Source organism: Hippocampus bargibanti, linkage group LG20 (assembly GCF_051943395.1).
Source record: "Hippocampus bargibanti isolate YZ-2025 linkage group LG20, ASM5194339v1, whole genome shotgun sequence".
NCBI lineage: Eukaryota > Metazoa > Chordata > Actinopteri > Syngnathiformes > Syngnathidae > Hippocampus > Hippocampus bargibanti.
This window is the reverse complement of record NC_142753.1, coordinates 4,183,568-4,209,897: the sequence shown is the minus strand read 5'-3', so window position 1 is coordinate 4,209,897 and position 26,330 is coordinate 4,183,568. Positions and strand designations below refer to the sequence as shown.

The 26,330-nt window shown below is 41.4% G+C and overlaps 1 protein-coding gene across 1 annotated transcript; it reads left to right on the top strand.

Moving 5' to 3' along the window:
- syngap1a (synaptic Ras GTPase activating protein 1a) lies at window positions 1-25,367 on the top strand. The gene is made up of 21 exons (XM_089023650.1): window positions 1-386; window positions 487-648; window positions 2,456-2,559; window positions 7,958-8,046; window positions 8,878-8,999; window positions 11,423-11,576; window positions 11,944-12,042; window positions 12,132-12,371; window positions 13,274-13,609; window positions 13,689-13,833; window positions 15,065-15,209; window positions 15,296-15,532; window positions 15,682-15,883; window positions 15,977-16,167; window positions 16,804-17,005; window positions 18,811-19,383; window positions 20,554-21,039; window positions 21,478-21,624; window positions 21,704-21,915; window positions 22,684-22,756; window positions 24,370-25,367. Exons 3-21 carry the CDS (start codon window positions 2,460-2,462, stop codon window positions 24,406-24,408), a joined length of 3,792 nt encoding a protein of 1,263 aa, XP_088879776.1. The 5' UTR covers window positions 1-386; window positions 487-648; window positions 2,456-2,459; the 3' UTR covers window positions 24,409-25,367.
- The last annotated feature ends 963 nt before the right edge of the window (window positions 25,368-26,330 follow it).

The following is a 26,330-nucleotide window of genomic DNA, read 5'->3' as shown; positions in this document are numbered from 1 at the left end:
TTCGCATTCGTACAGCAAGCGACTCTTTTTTTCTTTCTCCTGCCACCGTGTTTAATCGCAATCGGGTTGCTGAAGAAGACGCCGGTTCGGTACGCGGCTCCCGTAGACCTCACTGTGGATTCACCCCCCCCCCTTCCAAGATTTTTGTGGGAATCGAAGCCAGAGAGAACCAATGCCGCAAAAATGTGGACGTTTACCTTATTGGGATGCGTGCGGGGCTCGTCGCTGTCGGATGGCAAAGTGCTGTTAATGCTTAACGGGAGTTCCTACTGATTCCAGGTGACCGTGAACGCATCATGTTCCCAGCCAGCAGGCACCAAAGAGACTGTGCAACCACTCAGCTGTCCCCAGTGGTCCTCACTAGAGTTGGAGGAGGAAGAAGAGAGGTAATGCTAATCATGAAGATGATGATGCTTCAGTCATTTGATTTACGCGCGCACTTTTGCTCATAAAACATGACCAAGCCCGACGCTCACGCATTTGCAGGGGATGAGTAAGGGGTCACTCCAGGGGGACGCACAGGTGTGATTCTCAGCCTAACCGCTGTCGCCGTGGCAACCTGACAACCGGCCCGGTGGATCCGCATCCTCGGATGTGACTGAGCTGTCAACGTTTCATCTCTAGGAAGCAAACCCCCCTTCATTTTGGGTGAGTGCTGTACACAGTATGCAATCAGTTTGGCAGCAAAACAAGCAAGCGGGGGTCTTCCATCTGTATGCTAACTGTAATCGCTATTAGGGACCCCCATTCAATGTCGTGTAGTAGATCCAAATGCTCCAAACAAGTGCCTAATACAGTATTGATGATCTTCACCATGCACATTTTCAGCAAAAGTGAACCCGTATGTTGATTCTAGAGCTGTTAAGAGGAAGCAGCAATGCTAAATTAGCAAAAAAATACTGTCCGGCAAATGTATATATATTTTCTGCTGAAATGTAACTAACCTTCTTATCCTTCAAACTGCTTAACTCATTCACTGCCAGATGATGTGCAAACGTGTCCACTCTAGTGCCAGGGTTTTTGTCAAATTTCAGAACCCACAGCATATTGACTTTTAGGACTTCATAAAGATGCAATGCAGTGTAAAAAAGACTTTTCATCTGAAAAAAAAAAAAATTCTAAATTATATGGGTCTGGAGTTATGTGAGCTTGAAATGAGGGCAGCTGTCCAAAATACAATGCAATACATACATATTGATTCATTTTGCGCTTAAACAGCTGAAGCTGGGAAAAAGCGCTAACATGGAAAAAGGCAAATACTGCCCTCTTGTGGACGGAAAGAACATTGCCAGAGGCCATTGCCAGCGCTCTATCGGCACCCGAACAAATTCGGGAATGGCGCTCTACGTCACATTTTCAATTGCTGAATAAATTAATGAAAGGCAGTGAATGAGTTAATTCGCTCTGCTCGTAGTTACTTTACTTCCTGTGCTAATTACCACGATTGCACGACATCATCCTATTTTGTATGAATTAGACGTTAAGTTAGTTTGTCTCTTGTTGCCTTTGGCCCAATTATAGTGTTTGGTACAAATGAGGTTTATACTTGCCTTATTTCCGACCAAGTATGAGTCACTACACTTCGTGTCCCACAACGTCGGTATGAATTGAAAGAGGTATGAGACATGGTTATCTGCAAAAGGACAGCGTTGACACAATACTATTTTACAAACATTGCGTCACAGCAATATGTATTCAAGATTACTCCGCATACACTTCATCTGCTTTTTCTCAAGTGACAACTTGGAATTGAAATGGAGTTGCATGAAAAGTTAACCAGGCCAAACATTAGTTTAATTGTTTCGCTTTGATACCCAGAGGTTCATTTTCTTCCATTAATAATGCATGCGAGGAAACACTCAGTTTCCCCACACTTGAGTGCTATAATACAAATCTATTTCAGAGTGTTTAAATATGTTTCCCTCTCAAATTAATGATAGAAATAAATACTGGATTTTCTGGCGTATAAGGCGCACCCCCAATGAATGGTATATTTTCAAACTTTTTCCATTTATAAGCCGCACCGGACTACAGTTAAAAAATGAAAAAGAGACACTAATCAAAAAAAAAATGTAGAATTTGTGTTAGTAGACTACTTCCTAGTTCAAAACAATTGGATATTTTAGATTTCATATTTCTGTTAATATACAAAATCTCTCATGTACACGCCAGTCAGGAATAAGAGCGAGCGTAACATGCATGTGGAATAAAAAAAAAAAATCCCATCAATTAATCATAAGAAGAACAGCTTGAGGTTGAGCAGGGGCCACGGTGACATTTGGGCCGTAAAAGGGCAACCGTGATAAGCTTGCAGTTTTGTTTCGACCTGTGACACAGGATGCTGAAATTCATATGATTGTTTCCCCAAAAAATATCGCAGGAAAATATGTACAACAACTCCAAGATGAAGTTGACTTTGTGTGTGTGTGTGTGTGTGTGTGTGCGCGCCTTGTAGCTGCATGGACGCGTCGTCAAAATCGTGGCTGCCGCATCAGGGTCAGTTTGGTTTGGGTGGTCAAGTGGAAGTGTGCTGTGGCGGACCCGGCGTGTTAACCCCAAGTGAGTGCGTTCTGACCAATTTTTGTGTTTCACGTCCCCCCCACCGTGAAGGTTGTCTCTATTTGACGTGGTGCTTTGTTTGTTTTGTTTTTTTTCTTGCATGTATGTATCGCCTTGGGAAGTGTTTTTTTTACTTATTCACTGCCAGATGTCCAAAAATGTGTCCACCCCAGTACCAAGGTTTTTGTCATTGTCACTTGAATATTGAGTTTTAGGACTACATAAACATTCAATTCAGCATTACAAACCTTAGACTCTCTTCTTTCATCAGAAAAAAAGTTTTAATTATTAAATTATTAATTAAAAAGGTCCAGCCTTAATTGCCAAAATAAAGCCCAAATATTCTAGAATGTTGTCATTTTATAATAATTACCAGTATTCTAAGTGAAATTGGGGTGAAAAAAAAGGAAAACCAAGTTATAATCTCACTTGAATATTGAGATTTTTCTCCTTGCTAACATTTAACCGTAATCACAGTTTTCCCCCCATTTTAGTTTTTACTTACACCATACATTTTATCCCACATTGGATCACATGTCATCCCCCCAAAAAAATGTATTCCAGTTCCAACTCAAGACCACAGATAACATAAGATATAAAATAATAAAGCCTTTAATAGTTCCGCAATGGGGAAATTTGCAAAGAATGCTAAACCTGCATCTTTAATGACATCTTAACATTTAACAAAAGTGATAGCTTGGCTCTCGGGGGTTTATGCAAAGTGGGCAAAGAAAGACAAGTGACACTTCTGACTGCAACTATTTTTAGACCCGCAGGTAGCAATCAAGTAAAAAAAAAAGAAAAATAAACACGGCAGAAAAAGGAGAAGAAGGAGCGCTGCAGGATTTGAACAGCAAAGGTGGGTGGAGCGGTTGAGGTAGCGCAGTGTGGGGGCGGGAGGAAGTTGCTCAAGGCCAGCTCCCATTGGCTACAAAAATGGGGATGAGCGGGAGATGACATCAGCACGATATGTCACAAAAAATTGAGGCAAAAAAAGGCTGTCAGAGAAATGTTATATCTTTTTGTTGTTTTTGTAGTTCTGCATTCTCGCCTTTTACCAGAGCACAGGCAAAAAAAAAAGAAAGAAAAGACCATGGCCTGGTTGCCATAGGAACATCGTTAGCTCTCCCTATGTGTGTGTGATTTTTTTTTTCTTATAAACACAGCATGGCGAGTTTGCAAATAAGCAGGTTTATCCACCCTTAAAACGTCTCATTTTCTGGGATAGTTAAAACGAAAAAAAAAAACCCTCCAACAAGACAAAATCAGACAATGGAATTCACCCAAATCGGCTCCAATCGGAAGCCTTCACAGACGGGTGATGCTAAAATGCCAAACTTCTTCCCACCCCCACGCAATCGGCTTGGCGGAAAATTGCGTCCATTTTTGATCATCATATTGGATGATTAGACGTAAAAAAACAGGTCTGTTCACTCCTCCTTTGTAGTTTTCAACTTGAATTCCTATGTATGAATTTGGTTCATGATACACATGCAACATGTCAATTCACATTTTAACTTATTCACTGCCATTCACAAATTTATTCTGGAATTGAAAATATCACGTATAGCGCCATTCCCGAATTTCGTCCTTTTTTTTTCCATGCTTGGGTGCTGACAAAGTGCTGGTCAGCCCTCTGGCAATGTTTTTACCCATCCACAAGGGCGCAGCATTTGCCTTTTGTCTATGTTAGTGCTTTGTTACAGCTTCAGCTGTTGTTAAAGGACAACCGATGCCTCGGGACAAGTTGTGTCCATAATTTGTAAAATCACTTCAAATGACTTCTACTAAGCATATTTTGCAAATATTCCACCGCATATAGCTATATTTTACGGTTTAAGACTCGCGCTGAATATTCAGGTAGGCTTGTTTTTGAGTTGTTTGTGACCGGGAAAGCGACGCACAATGCATTTTGGGTACTTTGTTTGTTCTGAAAACTTCGTTTTTGATCCGTGTTGATGGCGAAATTCGAAGGAAAACACATAAATAACGCGTTGGTGTCTCGTGTGTTGCTCCAAGACGACTATTTGATACTAGCTGACACAAATTCCCAGCAGACAAATCAGCCCATGTCCAACTGAGCTTTGGCGCCATCTTGTGCATTTTCTGGTACGCTATATTGCAGTCCAGATGCCTCAAAATGACACGGGAGGACTTCTTTAATCGCTTGCAAACATTTATGCTTTCCTCTTCAGAACTATTTGAATCATATTCGTAACTGGATAACGAGAAAGCATCTTCTCCAAATCTGAAGCCATTGTTTTCATTCTCGGGCAAGACGTCTTAGCGTGACAAAACGAACAAAGGGGGCTCGACCGTCTGAAACTTTTTGAGATCATTTTGAAGTAGTTTTGGGACACTTTAACTCATTTTTATTGGTGTTTTTCATTTGACTGAAACTATATATACAGTAAAGTCTCGTTATATCGATATCGGATATATCGATAGTCCCGGTTATATCGATACTATTTCTATGCACGCACGGAGAAAATTACATGCAAACAGGGTCGGATATATCGATAGTCCCGGTTATATCGATATTTTTTCGGACTCCCTTGAATATCGATATAACGAGACTTTACTGTATTTAGATGCTATAAAACGTTTTTCTGATGTCAGTTAGACAAACAAAAACATGGTGTCGGTTGTCCTTTAAGCGCTATATAAACCAATATGAATGTATTACATTGAATTTTGGACAGCCGCCCTCATTTCAACCTCATAGAACTCCAGACCCATATAATTTAGGAATTCACTTTTTTTCTAATGAAAGAAGTCGAACATTTCTAACGCTGTATTTTTTTAGTTTCTTTTGTCACAATTTACACACAAGCGGCTGTTTTTGTGAACCATACAAATTTTTAGCACATGATATTTCAAGGTCAGGTTCATACGTATTGGGAATTTAAGACCGTCAAGAAATAACCTGCGAGCATTTGAGACGTTGGACCTTTGACGCACTTGGGCTCAATCCTCCTGGGGTAACGCTGTCAGCTTGTCAAAGAAGCATCGACTTGATGTGTTGATTTTTTTTTTTTCTTTCTCTCAATGCCGTCATGGAGGGTGATCGCTTCGACGGCTCGCTTCAAACGAGCCACTCAGACTCCTTCAACCCTCCCCCATTTTTTTTTCAGCCACATCAACCATTTCAGACCCAGAAGTAGACTTTAGTCTATAAAGTCTAGCGCTGCTTGATCACTGCAGCGTCGCAGCTTTTGGCCATTTGGGATGGATTTCCTCAATTTGCTGAGGAATTGTATCATGTTGCATAAGTTGATGTCATTATTTATGACAACCATATTGTCGTAGATTTAAAAGTCCCTGCTTCTCATCGGGTGCCCCGGAACTTGTTTCAAAAGGCTGTTATCTTCATACAAAAAGTATATCACCAGTAGTTTTTGAAAAACTCACCTGTTTGTGGGATTTTATTACATTTTCATTAATGCTGTGGTAGAAAAATGTTTGCTTTGGTGTTTTCTTTGGGCCAAAGAACTATGTTGAAGTGAGTGGTGGAGCCTCAATCAGTTAGTTTTCAGTTTTGGCTTGGATTATTTTCTTCAATTTTGTGGGTCTACTCATGATAGCCATTACTACTGAATTTCCATGGTTCAATTTGTTCGGTTTGGGCCACAACTTGAGGAGCAAATAAACAAAATCTTGGGGTTAAATTTGTCTTTGAAAGGACCACTGGATGCGACAAAAATGACCTAAAACGTTTTTTTGTTTTTATTCGGGGGGGGGGGGGGGGTGAGGACTTTTTAAGACTGGAGTGTGTTTGGGTGAGTCATGAACGCGTTCACTGCCAGACAATGTGCAAAAATATGTCCACTTTAGTGCCAGGATTTTAGTCATTTTCACTCAAATTCTAGGAGTCACAGGATATTGAGTTGTAGGACTACATAAGCATTCAATCAAGCATTGGTTTATATAGCGCTTTAACAACAGCTGAAGCTGGAACAACGCGCTAAGATGGAAAAAAAAGACATGTTGCCCCCTTGTGGAAGGGAAAAAACATTACCAGAGGTCTGACCAGCGCTTTATCGGCAACCCCATGCAAGACAAACACAAACAACAAATTCGAGAATGGCGTTCCATGTCATATCTTCAATTCCCAAATAAATTTGTGAATGGCAGGGAATGAGTTAAAATTCACTACAATGACAAAATAATAAAAATGGTTCAGTTTTGCCTTCAAATAGTGTCTCGTTGTGAATGTAACACATTTTTTTTTGGGGTGGGGGTTGCAATTTCATTCTACTGTGATTGAATTAAAAGCCATGTATTCATAGAATAACACATGCATGAAAAGTGGCGAGTATGTTTCTCTTGACACCCACTCAGTAGTATTCTTCCTCTGTATCGCAGTTAGCTGGAGGTTGGATCCACCCACACACACGGCAATTTACATCCCGAATGGGGGGAGAGGCAAAACACAACACACACACACACACACATGCATTTTGCGTCACATTAGTTCGTTAGGTGGCCGCTCCACTGCTCGGGTTGAGGAGGTGCACTGCGTCTTCTTTGTTTTGTTTGTATCGCGCCGCCACCTTGAACGGTTCAAATGTGAGCTCGTCGTTTCCATGGAGACCAAACAATTAGCCCATGTTTCAGAATAGAATCTGGCAAGCGGCCCATTTGAAGGCTTTGGGAGGAAATCACAAGGATGACGGTGTGTGTCTTTTGCTGACATTAGTTATTGAAGTCAAATAAACAGACCTAAAAATAGATTTGAGGAGGAACAGGAAATAGATTGTGTCAAGGGAAACATTTTATCACAAACCTGTTACATATTTTCAATGTGGAGAAGGAAAAAAGTTACATAGTTCCTTGGTGAAGGTGTGGCGTCACCGGTGCGCACGGCGTCCTTGATGTCTTTCAAGCCCTTTGATCTCCTTGATATGCACATCAGCCTGACGCATGTCCCACGCTTGAAAATGGTATAAAAGTAGCAGACATAGAGAATCAGAAACATCTCGGACTCATACAGACGCAAAGAGACTCGCAAAGACCCGCACAGGCCAGGCGTCGGACGGACATCACAGCACGACGAACGTCCTGCTCGACTCCACGGCACTATCAAGCTCTGCGTGTCACTTGTCTGGGAGATCTGACAACGAACCTACTTACAAATTAAAGAGAAACATTAAACGTTTTAAAGGCTTTTAAGGACCACACTGAAAATGCTAAAGCTACAAGAAATGTTACCTCATGTTTTTATTGTTAACATGTTTTCATGTCTGTCGTGGTTTTGTCATTAACTTGTGTGTGAGCTCTGTTCAGCCAACTCTCCAAAGTGGAACACTTTCAACTGTGATATGAAATTAATGATCCTGATTTATTATCATTTATTCTTAGTTTGTTTAACCTATGGTTCCTCTTATACACTTCCCAGATCAATCGCGCAGGGCAAGTTTTGCCTCTGTGCGACAGTCAAGCATGGAAACTCCTCCCAACGCCACCCCGCAGTCCTTCAGACAACCTGTGAGTGAAAAAAAAAAAAAAACATTTGTAGGACTAAAAGCCACTTTTGTGCATTTTTTGTTATGTCACATTGGATTTGGAGTTGTTTATCGTGCGTTTATAACTCCAGAAATACTGGCCATGAATGTGTGGATTCATGATAACCTCAAAAAATTGCAATAAATTGCAAAAAAATTGCAATTGCTATTTTTGCTAGCTCTGGAGCTGTCCAACCTTAACGATGTCCATCTATTCTTGAAAAGTCAGTCTTGAAAATGGCTTTAACAGTTAGTCTGCAACCAAATCCATTTCACACAATGGCTGAAGGAGGAGATGATGGCCATTCAGCCATTGTGGGTTGACAAAACAACAATTACATCGACACAGCATTCATTATATTTGCTTATGCAGCTCGCTACAGATGCAGTGTGCTAGCACTGGCCAGTATGCTCTTATCACTCGCAGCTGGTGATACTATGATTGGCAAGTGACTCGCCAATCATAGTTTGTGAAAACTCTGACGTTGCCAGCGCCTTCCAGCAGGCCTTGAGTTGCCAACTCGAAATTTGATAGGTTAAAGCAACAGTTTCATCGACACTTATTTTATGCTCCAGGGCCTGCAGAACTGATTGTGAAGGCGTCCAGGTAGATTTCTGACCTTGGTAACAAATGATGGCTGAAATATGATTGATTAAATTCTTAAATACTTAAATGCTTAAATACAAAAACACACATCTGGAAGCAGCATCATTCAAATATTTTTAGGCCTGCAGAGAAGGCCCACCACATTTTTTTTTATGGACTGAGGTTTCTAAGTAGCTAAACATTTCTTCTCTTGTTTTTCACATTCAGAGTTTCCTCAACAGAAGGCTGAAGGGCTCCATCAAGAGGGCCAAAAGTCAGCCCAAACTTGACCGGACCAGCAGCTTCCGACAAATGATTCTGCCCCGGTTCCGTAGCGCTGATCAAGAAAGGTTGGGCATTTTTATATTTACAGGGTTTGTGGAAAACAATGTGAATGGAACTGCTTTTAGGTATTATTTTATTCCATCTGTGTGTCAATGCGACGAAGCGGAAAAAGAAGAAGCAGCACCATGCGGCTGTGATGCCAGAGTTTTGTTTTTCATCCCAACGCGAGGGTCACGTCTCAGAGGAATCCGTGCTGCATTGTTGTCAGACTTTTTCTGCTTTACTAACACAATTCAGTCACGACGCCAGCGAACGGGAAGTGAAGATGTCAAGGCAGAAAGTAGCGCTGTTGTGCTGACGTTACCCACAGGAGGACAACAATAGACATTTTTGGGGCAGGTGCACGGGTCCACTGTTGTTCATGTAGGGAGGCTTCATTTTAATCCATTAATTTTGCCATTTGTTATTCTTTGCCCAATAAGATTTAAGTAATAACGGTAACTCATTGACTGCCATTCACAAATTTATTTGGGAATTGATAGAGCGCCATTCCCGAATTTTTCGGGTTTTGGTCTTTCTTGCTGGGGTGCCGATAAAGCACTGGCCAGACATGTGCCAATATTATAAAGCGCTTGCCAGAACTCTGCCAATGTTTTTCCCTTCCACAAGGGGGCAGCATTTCCCCTTTTCCATGTTTGTGCTTTGTTCCAGCTTCAGCTGTTATTAAAGCACTATATAAATCAATATGTACGTATTGTACTGTATTGTATTTTGTACAGCCGTCCCCATTTCAAGCTCAGAATACTCCAGACACATAACTTAGGAATTAACTATTTTTTTTTTTATGACAGAAGAGAGTCTACGGTTTCTTACCCTGAATGTGAATGTTAATGTAGTCCTAAAAGTCAAGATTCTGTGGGTCCAGCAATTTGAGTGAAAATGACAACAACCCTGGCATTGGAGCGGATACATTTTTGCACATCGTCTGGCAGTGAATTAGTTAAAAGTGAAATTGAACAAGTTGCATGAGCTAAGTCGCTATCAGTTGTACAAAATACATTACAAAATAACATGTAAGACATTTTGAGGTTATGCCTAAGTCTCCAATGATGCTTAGTGGCTTGCTAACAAAATAATTTTCACATTAATATAATAAACATGGGGGTTGCTGTGGAAATGTCGGAGTTGCTCAGCTCAGGGCTGTGGTCACCTTGACTTCCTGGCGGTGTTTCATACCACTGCCTGACAGCTGCCTTCACAGCCGGCTTCCCATTCTGCCCATACACACTTAATTCTTCCCGTTGATGCTGCAAAGGCATCCGACGTCCAACTTCACACTCTTCTCTTCCCATCGCAGCTGCTCGTAGTCGCCTGCCAAGCTCTGGTTTTTTAAAGCATTTTTTCTCCTCATATTTTTCATCCAATGCTCACTGAAGAGTAAAAAAAAAACATCAGCTTATTTGCTCAAAATGTAATATTACTTTTCTTTATTTTGTTTTTAAATCCCAAATTGAAAATAATGCTTTGTGGCGAAATCAGCTAGCATGTGCCATGCTAGCTGATTTCACTACTGTTTTCTTTAAGTATTCCTCTCTGAGGAAGAACAAAATCAAGACAATTCCCCCCCAAAAAAGTAAAAACCATGATTCACTTACTTTCCTTTACATCAGTAAGGAAATGATTTCCGCCCATGAACATTTTCCACCGCCCTGCTGTTAGCTCCAGCTAACAAATGACACAGATGATTCGCATCAACAAGCCAAATCGCAAACAGCAAGACTTACAATTCTTGAAAAAAAAAAAACTCATTATAAAAGGATCATCTCCAAAAATATATATTTAGATTGTCAAGTGTGATGACGACTCTGAGTCTCTGTGACTCACTTGTGTATTGAATCCAAATCTTTTGCGCTTTTAAGGATGACGACTTTTGATTTAAGGATGACGACAGTCACATTCGAAAAGCTGTGAAATAAAATGCATTGTTGTTTTGTCTTTCTTTCTTTCTTTCTTTCTTTCTTTCTTTCTTTTTTCTTTCTTTCTTTCTTTCTTTCTTTCTTTCTTTCTTTCTTTCTTTCTTTCTTTCTTTTTTTCTTTTTTCTTTCTTTCTTTCTTTTTTCTTTCTTTCTTTCTTTCTTTCTTTCTTTCTTTCTTTCTTTCTTTCTTTCTTTCTTTCTTTCTTTCTTTCTTGCTTGCTTGCTTTCTTTTTTTCTTTTTTCCTTTCTTTCTTTCTTTTTTCTTTTTCTTTCTTTCTTTCTTGCTTGCTTGCTTTCTTTTTTTCTTTTTTCCTTTCTTTCTTTCTTTCTTTCTTTCTTTCTTTCTTTCTTTCTTTCTTTCTTTCTTTCTTTCTTTCTTTCTTTCTTTCTTTCTTTCTTTCTTTCTTTCTTTCTTTCTTTCTTTCTTTCTTTCTTTCTTTCTTTCTTTCTTTCTTTCTTTCTTTCTTTCTTTCTTTCTTTCTTTCTTTCTCTCTCTCTTCTCTTCCCACAAGGACACGCTTGATGCAGAGTTTCAAAGAATCCCACTCCCACGAGTCGCTTCTCTCACCCAGCAGCGCTGCCGAGGCTTTGGACTTGGTACTGGACGAAGACGCCGTCATAAAGCCGGTCCACTCCAGCATTTTAGGACAAGAATATTGTTTTGAGGTGGGTACTCACACACCCACATGACACCACCTCACCAATTGTCGTCGCATTCCTTTTTCTAGTGTCAACCCAAAAATGCACTATTGTCTTGGAATGCCCAGTAGACTACTGTATTTTCCGGTGTATAAGGTGCACCAGAGTATAAGGCACACCGCCAATGAATGGTGTATTTTCAAACATTTTCCACATATAAGGCTCACCGGACTACAAGTTGCATCTTCAATGATTGAAAAAAGGTTTCCAATATAATATACAACGTATTTTCCGGTGTATAAGGCGCACCAGAGTGTAAGGCGCACCCCCAATGAGTGGTGTATTTTAAAACTTTTTCTATATTGGTATATTTACTGTTTTTTGCCATCTTTAGGTGACCACAAATTCAGGGACAAAATGCTTTGCCTGTCGTTCTGCATCGGAGAGAGACAAGTGGATTGAAAACCTGCAAAGAGCCGTCAAACCAAACAAGGTGAACCGAATACCCATGAAATTGTGAAGATCTTCGTCACCAAATTCCAAAATTCAAGGCTCATGAAATTATATATTTTTTTTCTTCAGGACAACAGCAGGCGCGTGGATAATGTACTGAAATTATGGATCATCGAAGCCCGGGACCTTCCGACCAAGAAGCGCTATTACTGTGAGCTTTGCCTGGACGACATGTTGTATGCCCGCACCACCAGCAAACCTCGCACAGACACCGTCTTCTGGGGGGAGCATTTTGAATTCAACAACCTGCCCACCATTCGTAGCCTTCGGTTTCACCTCTACAAGGAGACGGACAAAAAGAGACGCAAGGTAATGTTACGCTGGTGTTTTATTTAACTCATTCACTGCCAGACATGTGCAAAAAGGTGTCCACTCTGGTGCCAGGGTTTTTGTCATTGTCACTCGAATTCCAGGACCTACAGGATATTGAGTTTTCGGACGATATAAACATTCAAAGCAGTGTAAGAAACTTTAGACTCTCTTCTTTCATCAGAAAAAAAAAGATTTAATTCTTAAATTCAATGGATCTGGAGTTATATGAGCTTGAAATGAGGGCGGGTTCTCAAAATACATTACAATACATACGTAATGTGTTTATGTAGGGCAGGGGTGTCAAAGTCATTTTTTTGCAGCGGGCCACATTGTAGTTATGGTTTCCTCTCGAGGGCCATTATGAATTTGGGGAACCCATTAAAATGTTTAAATCCCTTCAAATATTACATATAGAGCACACAGCAAATTAATGAATAACTCGTTTTCAAATCTGAAGTCAAGAATAATGACTTTTATTGTGGTTGACATCCAAAAATATGAAATTTTGGCTCAGATTTTAGCAATCATCATGGAATTTAACAAGTTTGATTTGCTTTCGCGGGCCGAAAAAAATGATGTGGCGGGCCGGATTTGGCCCGCGGCCCTTGACTTTGACACCTGTGATGTAGGGCTTTAACAACAGCTCGAACAAAGCGCTAACATGTAAAAGGGAAAATGCTGCCCCCTTGTGGAAAAGAAAAAAAAACATTGCCAGAGGCCATTGCCCGCGCTTTATCAGAACTCAAAAAAGAAAAAAATTGAATAGTTGGAGATGTTCACATCTGTGCTTCTTTGCCCAAATGGGGGTTGACTATTTTAACAAATATGGATTCTTGCCTAACCCAAGTGACCACATTTTGTTCCAAATAAACGGCAACACTGTCTTGTCCCCATTCTAGGAGAAAAGCACCTACCTTGGCCTGGTCAGCATCCCCATCTCCAGCATCACCGGCCGTCAGTTTGTGGAGCAGTGGTACCCCGTCATCCAGTCCAGCGTTTTGGCCAAGAGTGGCGGCGTCGGGAGCGGCAAAGTCATCAACGCCTCGCTCCGCGTCAAGTCGCGTTACCAGACTATGAACATCCTCCCCATGGAGCTGTACAAGGAGTTTGCCGAGTACATCACCAACAACTACCGAACGCTGTGCGCCGTCCTGGAGCCGCTCTTGAGCGTAAAGAGCAAAGAGGAAGTGGCATTTGCCCTGGTGCACATCCTCCAAAGCACCGGCAAGACTAAGGTAAACAAGACCGACCTTTATTGGGGATTTTAACATCAAATGTGCTATCTTAAACAAAATAAATATGACCCGCTTGAAGGAGTTCCTCTCCGACATGGCAATGTGTGAGGTGGATCGATTCATGGAGCGTGAGCACATGATCTTCCGGGAGAACACGCTCGCCACAAAGGCTGTGGAAGAGTACCTCAAGCTGATTGGTCACCGATACCTCAAGGAAGGCATAGGTAGGATCTGCGGGACAACCTGAAATTTACCAAATACAGTGAGACCTCAACTTACAAACACCTCAACTTATAAACTTTTTGTCTTACAAACGTCAAATTTATGAAAATTAAACCTTATAATAAGCACTATTTTCATAATACACACCCACCACGGCTGGCGGAGTGATCTTCGGCGGAAGCACACGACCGAACAGCACCAGAGGTTAAGTTACCAACAGTAACTTACAGAAGGTGACTCTCCCTCTATAAGCCATCAACGACCATCAAAAAGGTTTATAAAACTTTCTTTTACAGCACAGTTTATTTCTTTAATTACAGTCGTCATGTAATGCGCCTCTCTTTCCAAACAGCAATTCCCTTTGACCTTCGACCTCCAACGCCAACTGACTTTATGATACAATGCAGTGTATTTCTTTCATTACAATACAGTAGCACATTTATTATTAGAATAAGGTATGTTGTGTGTAGTTTTAAGGCTTATTTAGTTGTAAAGTATATTTTATGGAAACCCGGGAACGGATTATTCCCATTTTAATGGTTTTCTATGGTAATTTTTTTTTAGATACACACTTTTCGCTTTACACACTCTGTCTGGGAACCAATTAAGTTCGTAAGTTGAGGTTTCACTGTATGTTTCCGGTTGTGTGAAAACAATAGTTGTCAACATCAATTGCAATGACCATATTTTCCGGTGTCTAAGGCACACCGGAGTATAAGGCGCACCCCCAAGGAATGGTGTATTTTCAAACTTTTTCCATATATAAGGCACATTGGAGTATAAGGCGCACCTTCTATGAATGAAAAAGATTTTCCAAATATAAAATAGAATTCTGAAAGTATGCGACTGACAGCTAAAATCCAGTTAAAATGTCCCCCTGATAAAAAGTCAGAAAGTATAATTTCCTGTTTGATAAAACGCCAAATTATCACGCGCATTCTTTATTTTTGGACAAAAGTTGCCCAAATCTCCTCCCAAGCCTCTTTATTACCAAGTTATCACATTCCGGTTGTTATTTCTTGCAAAATCAAATATAATCTGGTTTCCATTAAAAGCTAAGCTATCAAATATTGTTACTTGCCTAAAGTGGGCTAAGGGTTCATTTCCCGACAGCTCAGTTAGCAAACACGCTGACAAGTAGCTAATTTAGCATACAGCCTAAAAGATAAGTGAACAAATATATTCCTCAGCTGTGAAACACTTCACGAGCAAATATTCCGCGATATCCTTCAGGCGACTTCATCCGAGCCTTGTATGAATCTGAAGAGAACTGCGAGGTGGACCCCATGCGAGTTCCACCATCAGTCCTGGCTGACCACCAAGCTAACCTCCGCATGTGCTGTGAGCTCTTACTCTGCAAGATCATCAACTCCCTGTGGTGCGAATCTTATCTATCCAAGATATATCATCTCCGTTAATTCGCCGCATTCTCTCTGACATGAAGTCTGGTCGTACTTGTTTCAGTATTTTCCCTCGCGAGCTGAAGGAGGTGTTTGCCTCGTGGCGGGCCCGCTGCGCCGAGCGCGGCAGGGAGGACCTGGCTGACGGACTGATCAGCTCTTCGCTGTTCCTCCGCTTCATGTGCCCGGCCATCATGTCGCCTTCGCTCTTCAACCTGACGCAGGAGTACCCGGTGGAGCGTACTTCGCGGACGCTCACGCTCATCGCTAAGGTCATGCAGAACTTGGCAAGCTTCAACAAGTGAGTCCTTTAACAACTTAACTCCCTGATAAAAAACATGTTGCAGAATTCATTCCTTGCCCAATGATCAAGGAAATTAACAAAGTGGCTCCTCACTAATGATCGTGATAACGTTGATCAAAATCCAATGAGTTTCTTGGCTAATTTAGGTTCGGGCCTAAGGAAGAATACATGTACTTTATGAACGAGTTCCTGGAGATGGAATGGGGCTCCATGCAGCAATTCCTCTATGAGATCTCCAACATGGACGCTGGAGGGAATGCAGGAGGCTTTGAGGGCTACATCGACCTCGGCAGAGAACTGTCCATGCTCCACAGCTTGCTGTGGGAGGTCATGGGCCAGCTCAGCAAGGTTCATGATTGTGATTAATTAGATTTTTTTTTCTTCATGTTAATATAAACAGTCCAATTCTGCTTTGTTTGCGGTGGCATTTTCCCCTAACAGGACGCCATTCTCAAACTGGGCCCGCTGCCACGGCTCTTGAACGACATTAGCGTGGCTTTGCGGAACCCTCAGCTCCACGCCGCCACCAACCACCAACCCGAGCGACCTAAGGACAGACTCTTCTCTCGGCCAACGTTCAATCGCCTAATGTCTTCTGACTTCCAGAGCCTGATGATGAGAGATTTAAACAGGTATGTGTTAACTCATTCACTTTCAGACCATGTGCAAAAATGTGTCCGCTCCAGTGCCAGGGTTTTTGTCATTTTCACTCAAATTTTAGGACCCACAGAATATTGACTTTTCGAACTACATAAACACAATACAGTGTTAGAAACTTTAGCCTATCTTCTTTCATCAGAAACAAAATGGTTAATTCCTAAGTTACATGGGTCTGGAGTTATCAGAGCTTGAAATGGGGGCGGCTGTCCAGAATACAATCCAATCCATACATATTGATTTATATAGCGCTTTTACAACAGCTGAAGCTGTAATAAAGTGCAAACGGAAGGGAAAAAACACTGCCAGAGGGTTGACCAGCTCTTTATCGGCACCGCCCCACAAGAAAAAAAAAAAAAAACCCGGACAAATTCGGGAATGGCGGTCCACGTCACGCTTTTCAATTACCAAATAAATTCGGAAATGGCAGTGAATGAGTTAGTTTAAAATTTCGCAAAAATGTAGGAATTACACCAGAAAAATTACAAAGTGATTTGGCGAGAACTTACGCAAAGGAAATCACTCCAGTAATGTTTTTTTTTTTTTACTCAACCTGGACCTTTGTATCTGTCAGACCTGACATAAACCGGACATTTATGTCGTGTCTCAAGTTCCATAGATATCAATCGCTTGCCATCGCCCCCCACCGTGTCGGCCGTTGAGTCTCTCTCGTCCAACCTCAACATGAGGCGTCAGGCCGAACGAGACCTGCGCTCGTCCCGCGAGGTGTTCTATGTCACCCGGCCTCCGTTGGCCCGCTCCAGCCCGGCGTATTGCACCAGCAGCTCTGACATCACGGAACCCGACCCCAAGGTAACGCAACACAACTTTGATTTGGATCTTGCATTAAAAGACTTCCGACACCTCCGGACAAATTGCATCCATAATTTGTAAAATCACTTCAAATGACTTCTACTGAGCGCATTTTACAAAGATTCCACCGCATACAGCTATATTTTATGTTTTAAAAACCGCGCTGAATATTCATGAAGTCTTGTTTTCGAGTTGATGACGATGCCCTAAGTGACGTCACGGAGGGAACGCCCCTGACCGAGAAAGCAACACACAATGCATTTTGGGTACTTTGTTTCATCTGAAAACACCGTGTTGATCGCGAAATTAGAAGGAAAACTACATAAATAACGTGATGGTGAATCGTTGTGTGTCGCAGCCAATTGCGGTAACTTGCATAAAGAAGGTGTAAATTGACACAAATTCCCACCGGACAAATCAGCCCATTTCCAACGGAGCTTGTGCGCCATCTTGTGCATTTCCTGGGCGCTACATTGGAGTCCAGACGGCTCGAATTGATACGGAAGGACTTCTTTAATCGTTTGCAAACATTTATTTTACATTGGGGGGAAATGTATCACCCAAAAAGAGGCAGAAAATGGCGTCCAAGCTCCTGTGATGAATTAATCAGCCCGTTTCCACAGGCTGATTAATTCCTTCCATGGAGCTTGGACACCCTCTTCTGGCGGCTTTTGGGTGCAACACAAGGTTTTCAGACCAAACAATACAGCAAAATACATTGGATTGGATTGGATTGGATTTGCCTTTATTAGTCTGGCAGTGGAAACATTTACATTTCACAGCAGCAAAGCGATAAAAGGAATGAAAGTAGAAAAACAAAATACATGAGCTGCTGGAAAGGCAGCGACTCTCACGGCACCGTCTTGAAGTCAAAAGAACAAAGAATACAAATATGACAAAACAAAGACAATATTACAACACAAAGACACAGAGAGGCATTCATTCTTTAGCACACAGGTGTCAAAGTCAAGGCCCACGGGCCAAATACGGCCCGCCACATCATTTTTTTCGGCCCGCGAAAGCAAATCAAACTTGTTGAATTCCATGATGATTGCTAAAATCTGAGCCAAAATTTCATATTTTTGGATGTCAACCACAATAAAAGTCATTATTCTTAACTTCAGATTTGAAAACGAGTTATTCATTAATTTGCTGTGTGCTCTATATGTAATATTTGAAGGGATTTAAACATTCTAATGGGTTCCCCAAATTCATAACGGCCCTCGAGAGGAAACCATAACTACAATGTGGCCCGCGGCAAAAAATGACTTTGACACCCCTGCTTTAGCACTTTCTGTACCCTCTTTGTTACATAAAGCAAATATGAAAGAGGAGAGGATCAAACCATCTTTTCACCAGTGGATCAGGGACATCATGGTGGAATGTGCACGTCGACTACAAGCTAAATGTTGACGTGATGGAAGGACTGCTACAATGTGTCTTTTTCGGTGTGGGGCGTTCCTTTAGTGACGTCACGTACGGACTCGTCACCAACTCAAAAACAATACTTCCTGAACATACAGCGCGAGTCTTAAAACGTAAAATATAGCTATATGCGGTGGAATCTTTTTAAAATACGCTCAGTAGATTTGAAGCCATTTTACAAATTATTTACACAACTTGCCCGGAGTCGTCGGTTGTCCTTTAAGTCATTTTTATTGGTGTTTTGCATTTGACTAAAAATATCAGCCCGCGTGTTTTGGGTATTTTAGATGCTATAAAACGTTTTTTTCTGATGTCAGTTAGAAAACAAAAAAAAATGTCAGTTCTCTTTTAATATTATTATTTTAATTTCTGCTTTTCAGGTTCACAGCGTGAATAAAAGTGTGTCTATGATGGACCTCCAAGACTCGCGCATGAACAGCATCTCCAACCTGAATTCCGTGGGGGATATGCTCACGTCCTCGCAGGCTTCCATCGCCGGCCTGGGCCACAGCTTCGGCAACTTGGGGGGCCCACTCCGAATGGCCGGCCACCTGCCAAGCGGCTCGGCGGGCTCCGGTCTGAGACTGAGCCAGATCGGCCACATCGGCGGCCCCACAGAGTCAATTTCCCAGCAGCAGCAGCAGGCGGCGGCGGCCATGCACTACCCGCTGTCTTTCCAGAACCCTCTTTTCCACCTGGCGGCGCAGAACTCCCCGGCCCAGCCGCCGCCGCCACCCCTCCTGTTGGCCCCGGAGCCGGAGAACGGTCACCATGACTATACCCCGGCGTTTGGCAATAACGTTTTCTCCCGCAGCGAGGACCTATCGGCGCTACGCTCTCAGAACAGCTTAGTTCAGCCCAGTATCGTCCACTCGCACAGCTACAGCGATGATTTCACCCGTCAGAACCAGAACAACGACTTAGTTTGGCATCAGCTCTCACTGCAGGTGCAGGTAGGTGTGCTGCTTCCATCCATGTTAATTACTGTTTACTACAAAAAAAAACTGTAGTAGCAGCTCGGTATTGTAACTGCAAACCCAAACAGGCACGGAAAAAAACATGCAAACTTCACACAGGAAGGTCCAAGAAGGGATCGAACCCGCAACCTTAGCACTGTGAGGTCGACACGCTGACCACTGGGCCGCCATGTATAATAATAAATGTTATTAACTTATCAGTCATACTGTGTAGGCTGCAGCGGTTCTAATGATAACGTAATGTACTGTGTTGTTCTGAGCTATTTTTGTCCTGGTGCGTGGGCTGCAATGAATCTCTGTCGCTTTTTTTTGTACAGTTGTTGTGAGGACAATTGTTCTTGTTGAATAAATTACCAACTTGTCAGTTTTTAATCAAATATTAACTTAGCGTGGGTTAGCTTATAACAGCATATTCAAATTGTATATTTGTTTGAATGTGCATGTTTACCGCATTTCAGCGAAGAAGACCCACAGCTATTTGAGCCTTGCTTTGCATAAAGGAGCACATTAAAATAATAATAATAATAATAATAATAATAATAATAATAATAATAATAATAATAATAATAATAATAATATTACTAATAATAATAAGCACCTTTCAAAACTCTCAAGGACACTTTACAGTCACATTTTCAGGTATAATTTGTTTTATTTCATTCTGAACTCATTCGCTGCCATTCCCAAATTTATTCGGGAATTGAAAATCGGGATGTGGAGTGCCATTCCCGAATTTGTTCCACGAGGGGGCAGAATTTGCCTTTTGTCCATGTTAGCGCTTCACCTGTTGTTAAAGTGCTATATACATCAATATGTATTGTATTTTATACAGCCACCCCCATTTCAAGCTCAGATAACTCCAGACCCATATAACTTAGAAATTAACTCTTTTTTTTTTCCTGATGAAAAATGAAGAGTCTAAGGTTTCTTACGCTGAATTGAATGTTTATGTAGTCCTAAAAGTCAATATTCTGTGGGTCCTGCAATTTGAGTGAAAATGACAAAAACCCTGTCACTGCAGTGGACACATCGGTTGGCAGTGAATGAGTTAATACAGTCCAAGCAATTGAAAAGTCCATTTTCCATTGTCCTTCCCCCATTAAATTGAAATGTCCACCTTTCTCTTCTCTCAAATCGTGTTGTCAGGAATCCCTCCAGAAGCAGCACATGATGGGCGTCGCTTCTCAGACGCCCACCGGAACCGGGACGCCCGCTTCCTTGGCCACGCCGCCAACGACCGTCCACCCCGTACGCCAGTCCTCCATCGCCCCCCACCTCCTCAAATCCCAGCGCTCCGTCAACGCCACGGCCACGCCCCCCAAAGCCCGACCCCAAAGCAGGAATCTCCTATTGGAGTCCACCGACGCAAACTTTGTCCAAGCCAAACAGCGGCAAACTCAGCCACCGTCACAACAACAGCAACCAACACAAACACAGAAGCAGGACACTGTGACGGATAGTCCGGCTCCCGGTTTGCCTTTTCAGACGGGGGCCGCTAAAGAGAACCAGAACCCGTCTTCGGCGGTTGCTACCGCCGAAGACTCGAAGGATACGCCAACCAAGAGCGGTAAAAAGTCTCAACAGTTGCAGCCACCGCAGCAACATCTGCTTAAGCCCCTCGGCAACAAACAGGTGAGTTGAGTCATTCAATCTCGTCATTTGCTTTTCAATTACACAACTGCAAGAAAAGTGTTGTTATAGTGATTGTATCCAAATTTCAGAATCAGAATTATCTTGGTTGGTCAAGTATGTAGAACACACAAGGAATTTGTCTCCGGTAGAACACGTTGCACTAGTATCCTCATAAAAAAAATCTATACAGAAGCTCTATACAGTTAGATTTTGGTTACTGTTTATAGAGTTACTGGCTAGGGGAAATAAAATTATTAAATGTCTGCTTGATTTGGTGCGCATGGATCAGTAGCGCCTGCCTAAGGGGAGTTGTTGGAAAAGGTGTTAGGCAGTGTGCGGAGGGTCTAGTACACTTTTCCGTCCAGAACTTGTTTCCAACATGACACTTGAATTCACCTGAGACATTTTTTATGTCTGTTTTTATACTGCCATTTTTAGGGTTCCCAGTCAAACCTGAATGAGCGCACGGTGGCTTGGGTGTCCAACATGCCGCATCTTTCCGCCGACATCGAGAGTCTGAGACCCGACCGTGAGGGCCAGCTTAAGGAGTACTCCAAGAGCATGGACGAATCCCGCCTGGAGAGGGTAACCACAACATTTTTTTTGTACGCTTCAAAGTATATCGTCCAGTGTGCTGTATCATTCATTGAGTGAAACGTTACAGGTGAGGGAGTACGAGGAGGAGATCCACTCTTTGAAAGAGCGCCTGAAAATGTCCCATCGCAAGCTGGAGGAATACGAGCAGAGGCTCGCGTCGCAGGAGCAGCAGACCAGCAAGATCCTGCAGCAGTACCAGTGTCGTCTGGAGGACAGTGAGCGGCGTCTTAAACAGCAGCAAGTGGAGAAGGACTCCCAAATCAAAGGCATCATCAACAGGTGACGCTTTAGAGAACGTCCTCATTTATATACAGTAAAGTCTCGTTATATCGATATTCAAGGGAGTCCGAAAAAATATCGATATAACCGGGACTATCGATATATCCGACCCTGTTTGCATGTAATTTTCTCCGTGCGTGCATAGAAATAGTATCGATATAACCGGGACTATCGATATATCCAATATCGATATAACAAGACTTTACTGTATTTTCATTTTACCACGGCAATCATGACATATATTTTGTGGGAGGTATCATAAAATTGTCAATATCCAGATGAAAAAATCAGGAGAAACTGTCAATTCTAACCAAGAAGTGTCCAAAATTCAGCTTTAGGGCCCTTAGCAGCCATTTTTTTTTTGGGGGGGGTTGCCTTTGTTAATCTTGCAGTGGAGAAATTTACATTTCACAGCAGCAAAGTGATGCAAGAGAAAAAGAAAGGAAGAAGTACAGGAGCTGCTGTAAAGGCAGCCACTCTCGCGGCGCCAAATTGTAGTCAAAATAATAACAAAAAATAATATGACAACACAAAGACACAGACAGTCATTCAATCTTAAGCACTTTCTGCACCCTCTTTGTTGTATGAAGCGGTATGCAAACATGCAATAGTAAATGGAACAAATTCAGCATGCCATGGCCTTAATAAATTCAAAACGACAATAAAAATGACTCCATTTATTCAGCATGATCACATAGCTGCACATAGCTTTCATTTAATTTATATTTTTGACAAGCGCTATGTTTGCTTCTATTTCCCTGTTGTCAGACTCATGGCTGTGGAAGATGAGCTGAGAGGGGGTGCCATTCCTGATATTAAGCCTCGAATCCTCACAGACCAGGTTAGTGCCTGAGTCTTAAACACCATTCTCCATTTGCTATATAGTCAGTGCAGGGTCTCGTACAAATATAGCACCTTGTTACTATCAATTCCAAACTACATCCAGAGGGAAAGTCAAAAGCTGGATGCTAATCCCATTGGGGGAAATAGAGGGTTGGGTTTGCGGAGGAATATCATACCCTCAACACTCAAACGGAAAATAATGTACTGCAATATACGTTTATTAAAGCCCGGTGTGACTCACCAGCGGGCGGTGAGTCCTGTGGTCTTGTGAATTATCTGACACCACTGCTGTGTTTGAGCTGTAATCATAACCGATTGATGACGTATGCTATTCCGGCAATATTTGTTTGTGCGGCGCTTTCAAATGTGAAAGCAAAAGCCATTTTGGGTTGACGGTGGAACCTCTACGGGTGCAATCAAGACACCTTCTACTTAGCCAATCGAAACGCAGCAGTGAATAAGCATCACCTAGTGGTCGAATAGCTCCAAGAAAAACAAAACAAACAAAAAAATACATTACAGATACTGTAAAAATGCTCTTGAAAAGGCTATTTGGTAAACGTCATAGTTGTTCAAAACCAACTGGATATAACTTTTTTCATGACTGTAATGCTAAGATAACAAGGTTAGCTACATGGTCATGGTAGGGCTGTTTCGGATTTATGCAAAATTGTGAGCAATGGTTTGCAACAGCCTCTATGTTGTTTTATAGGACTACAGTAAACATTCAATGTTTGTGTCTAAGTTTAGTCGTTGTTATATCGATATTCAAGGTTATATCGATATTCAAGGGAGTCCGAAAAAATATCGATATAACCGGGACTATCGATATATCCGACCCTGTTTGCATGTAATTTTCTCCGTGCGTGCATAGAAATAGTATCGATATAACCGGGACTATCGATATATCCGATATCGATATAACGAGACTTTACTGTATATATATATATATATATGTATATATATATGTGTGTGTGTGTGTGTGTGTGTGTGTGTGTGTGTGTATATATATATATATATATATATATATATATATATATATATATATATGTGTGTGTGTGTGTGTGTGTGTGTGTGTGTGTGTGTGTGTGTATAGATAGATAGATAGATATAGTTTACATATTTATGTATTTGTAGTGTGTAATGTTACTCATTATAAGTCTAATGTTCCATGTATTGATTGTCCTTTTGAAATGAGGTCATTACCGCTCTCTGTATAAATAACATCTGTGGGGGAAGAGCAGGCGCGCTCCCCACTGGTCTCTCTCTCTCTCTCTCTCTCTCTCTCTCTCTCTCTCTCTCTCTCTCTCTCTCTCGCTCTCCCTCTCTCTCTCTCTCTCTCTCTCTCTCTCTCTCTCTCTCTCTCTCTCTCTCTCTCTCTCTCTCTCCTGTGAAGAGCATTCTCTGTGCCATTCCAAGAATAAATAATCTTTCTGTTCATCATTTTGATTACTGCTGATTGACTATTTAGACCAACACAAGCGAAGAACATGAACCAGGAGAAGAACAACAACTTTGATACAACATTGTTTGTCTAATTTTCAACATGGCACTCATCATCACGCCAATTATCAGCCTCAGCTTCATCCTGTTTTTTTTTCTCCCCTATAGTCTATCTGCCAGAGCTATGGGGGCCTCCCTGGATCCTGACTGCCACTACGAAAGCGACCAGGATCCGTGATGGTCATCCAAGTGTGAGTGGAGAAGTGCCAACCGCTCCTCTTGAAGATCTGCTTGCCAGTCAAGTAGGACCACACACACCCAGGCTCCTTCTCGCTACCAAAACTTTTCCCCCAAAAGGTTCTGACAATCACTTCACGGAGGAGACTAATTTGTACAGAGACTCCGACATGAGCTAACGTTCCAAGTTTCTTGTGCTAAAACTACAAAGGTATGAAGATTCCAGGCTGCAATGCAGCACTTGAAAATGTCGAAGCACATACACACACAAAAAAGCAGGCAGTTTTAGAACCTCTTCAAATCTGATCTGAAAGGCCAATCCCCCTAACTTTTAGGACATGGTGCATTGGATTTTCATGTTATTGTTTGCAAATTCCATCACTTTCAAACCTTTCATTTCCACAGAGTCCATGTGCCCTTATTTTCTATTTTCAACTGTCTATTGAGTGGTAAATTTAGTCTAACACAGTAAAATGGATTCTTTGATCCTTGGTTACGATCAAAGGTAAAAAAAAAAATGAAAAACAGGTCATAAAAGTAAATTAGACTTTTGTACTTAATTGTTACCTGACTCAAAACTTTTATAATTACGTTTACTTGACAGGCGTCATAATTCATACAGGAAGCGATCAAATTACGCATCATTATACGCATCATACGCATCATTGTGCCTCAGGCAAACGTCACAACATTTCAAAGTATAATCTTAATACGAATTCTGTTGTTTTTTTCCTTTTTTATTTTAAATTAGAGCAAAAACCTAAGTCATACACACACACAGGCATGTGGAAAAATGTGTCCACTCCAGTGCCAGGGTTTTTGTCATTGTCACCCAAAAATTCCAGGACCCACAGAATATTGAGTTTTAGGATTATATAACTATTCAATGCAGCGTAAGAAACCGTAGATGGTCTTCTTTCATCAGAAAAAAAAAGAGTTAATCGATATTCAAGGGAGTCGAAATATATATCGATATATCTGGATAGAAATAGTATCGATATAAGCTTCGATATAACGAACTGAGGGGTCTGGAGTTATATGAGCTTGAAATGAGGGCAGCCACCCCCCAAAAAATAGTTTTTACCAATATATTCATGGTGGTGGTCTATGTGTACATACGTAAATATAAATGACAAAGCAATTAGTTATTGGGAAAATGTTTTACATAATTTACAAATGACTTCCATTAAAAAAATGTGGCTCTTGATCACAAAAATTTGCTCATCTCGCTATAAACTCGCATTATTTCTACTTTCTTGTAATAACTTGAGTTTGTAAAGTGTTGTACAAAACTTTTTTTCCAGGTATATCGCAAGTCGTGAGTGGACTGACTCATGTGTTTGTGAGGCGTCAATGTGCATGAGCTTTTTAAAAATGCGAGGCTGAGTAAGCTACCTATTATTAAGATGATGATGTACATTTTCTAAAAGACATTTTCTCTCATTCCCTGACTTTTTTTTGCCATTGTCCTCCAGAAATAGGGGAACAGGTGGATAAAAATAAATAAATAAAGGGATGCAGGGTAACGGGAAATACAGCAACAGTGCCAACTCTTTTGTAGTCAAGTGATGAACTAAAACTGTGTTGTATCACTGAGTCATTTCTATTACCGAGTTCACGAATGACTCTTTTAAGCTTGTTGCCTTTCAAAAAAGAAAATGTTTCCATTTCATAATGAGTAATGAAACTGTGTCGGTTACCAGAAACAGGTAACGTTCCTGTTAAAAATGCACTCCCATTATTCACTTTTTTATTTTTTTTTTGCATTACTTAGTTCCATGTAGGTTTGGCTTCTTAACTGATGAGGGATTATCTAATCATACGTGTATACTTTTAATCGAAGGCTGTCAGGCATGGACTTGTTGTGAGTAAATTATCTACTGTACATTTTT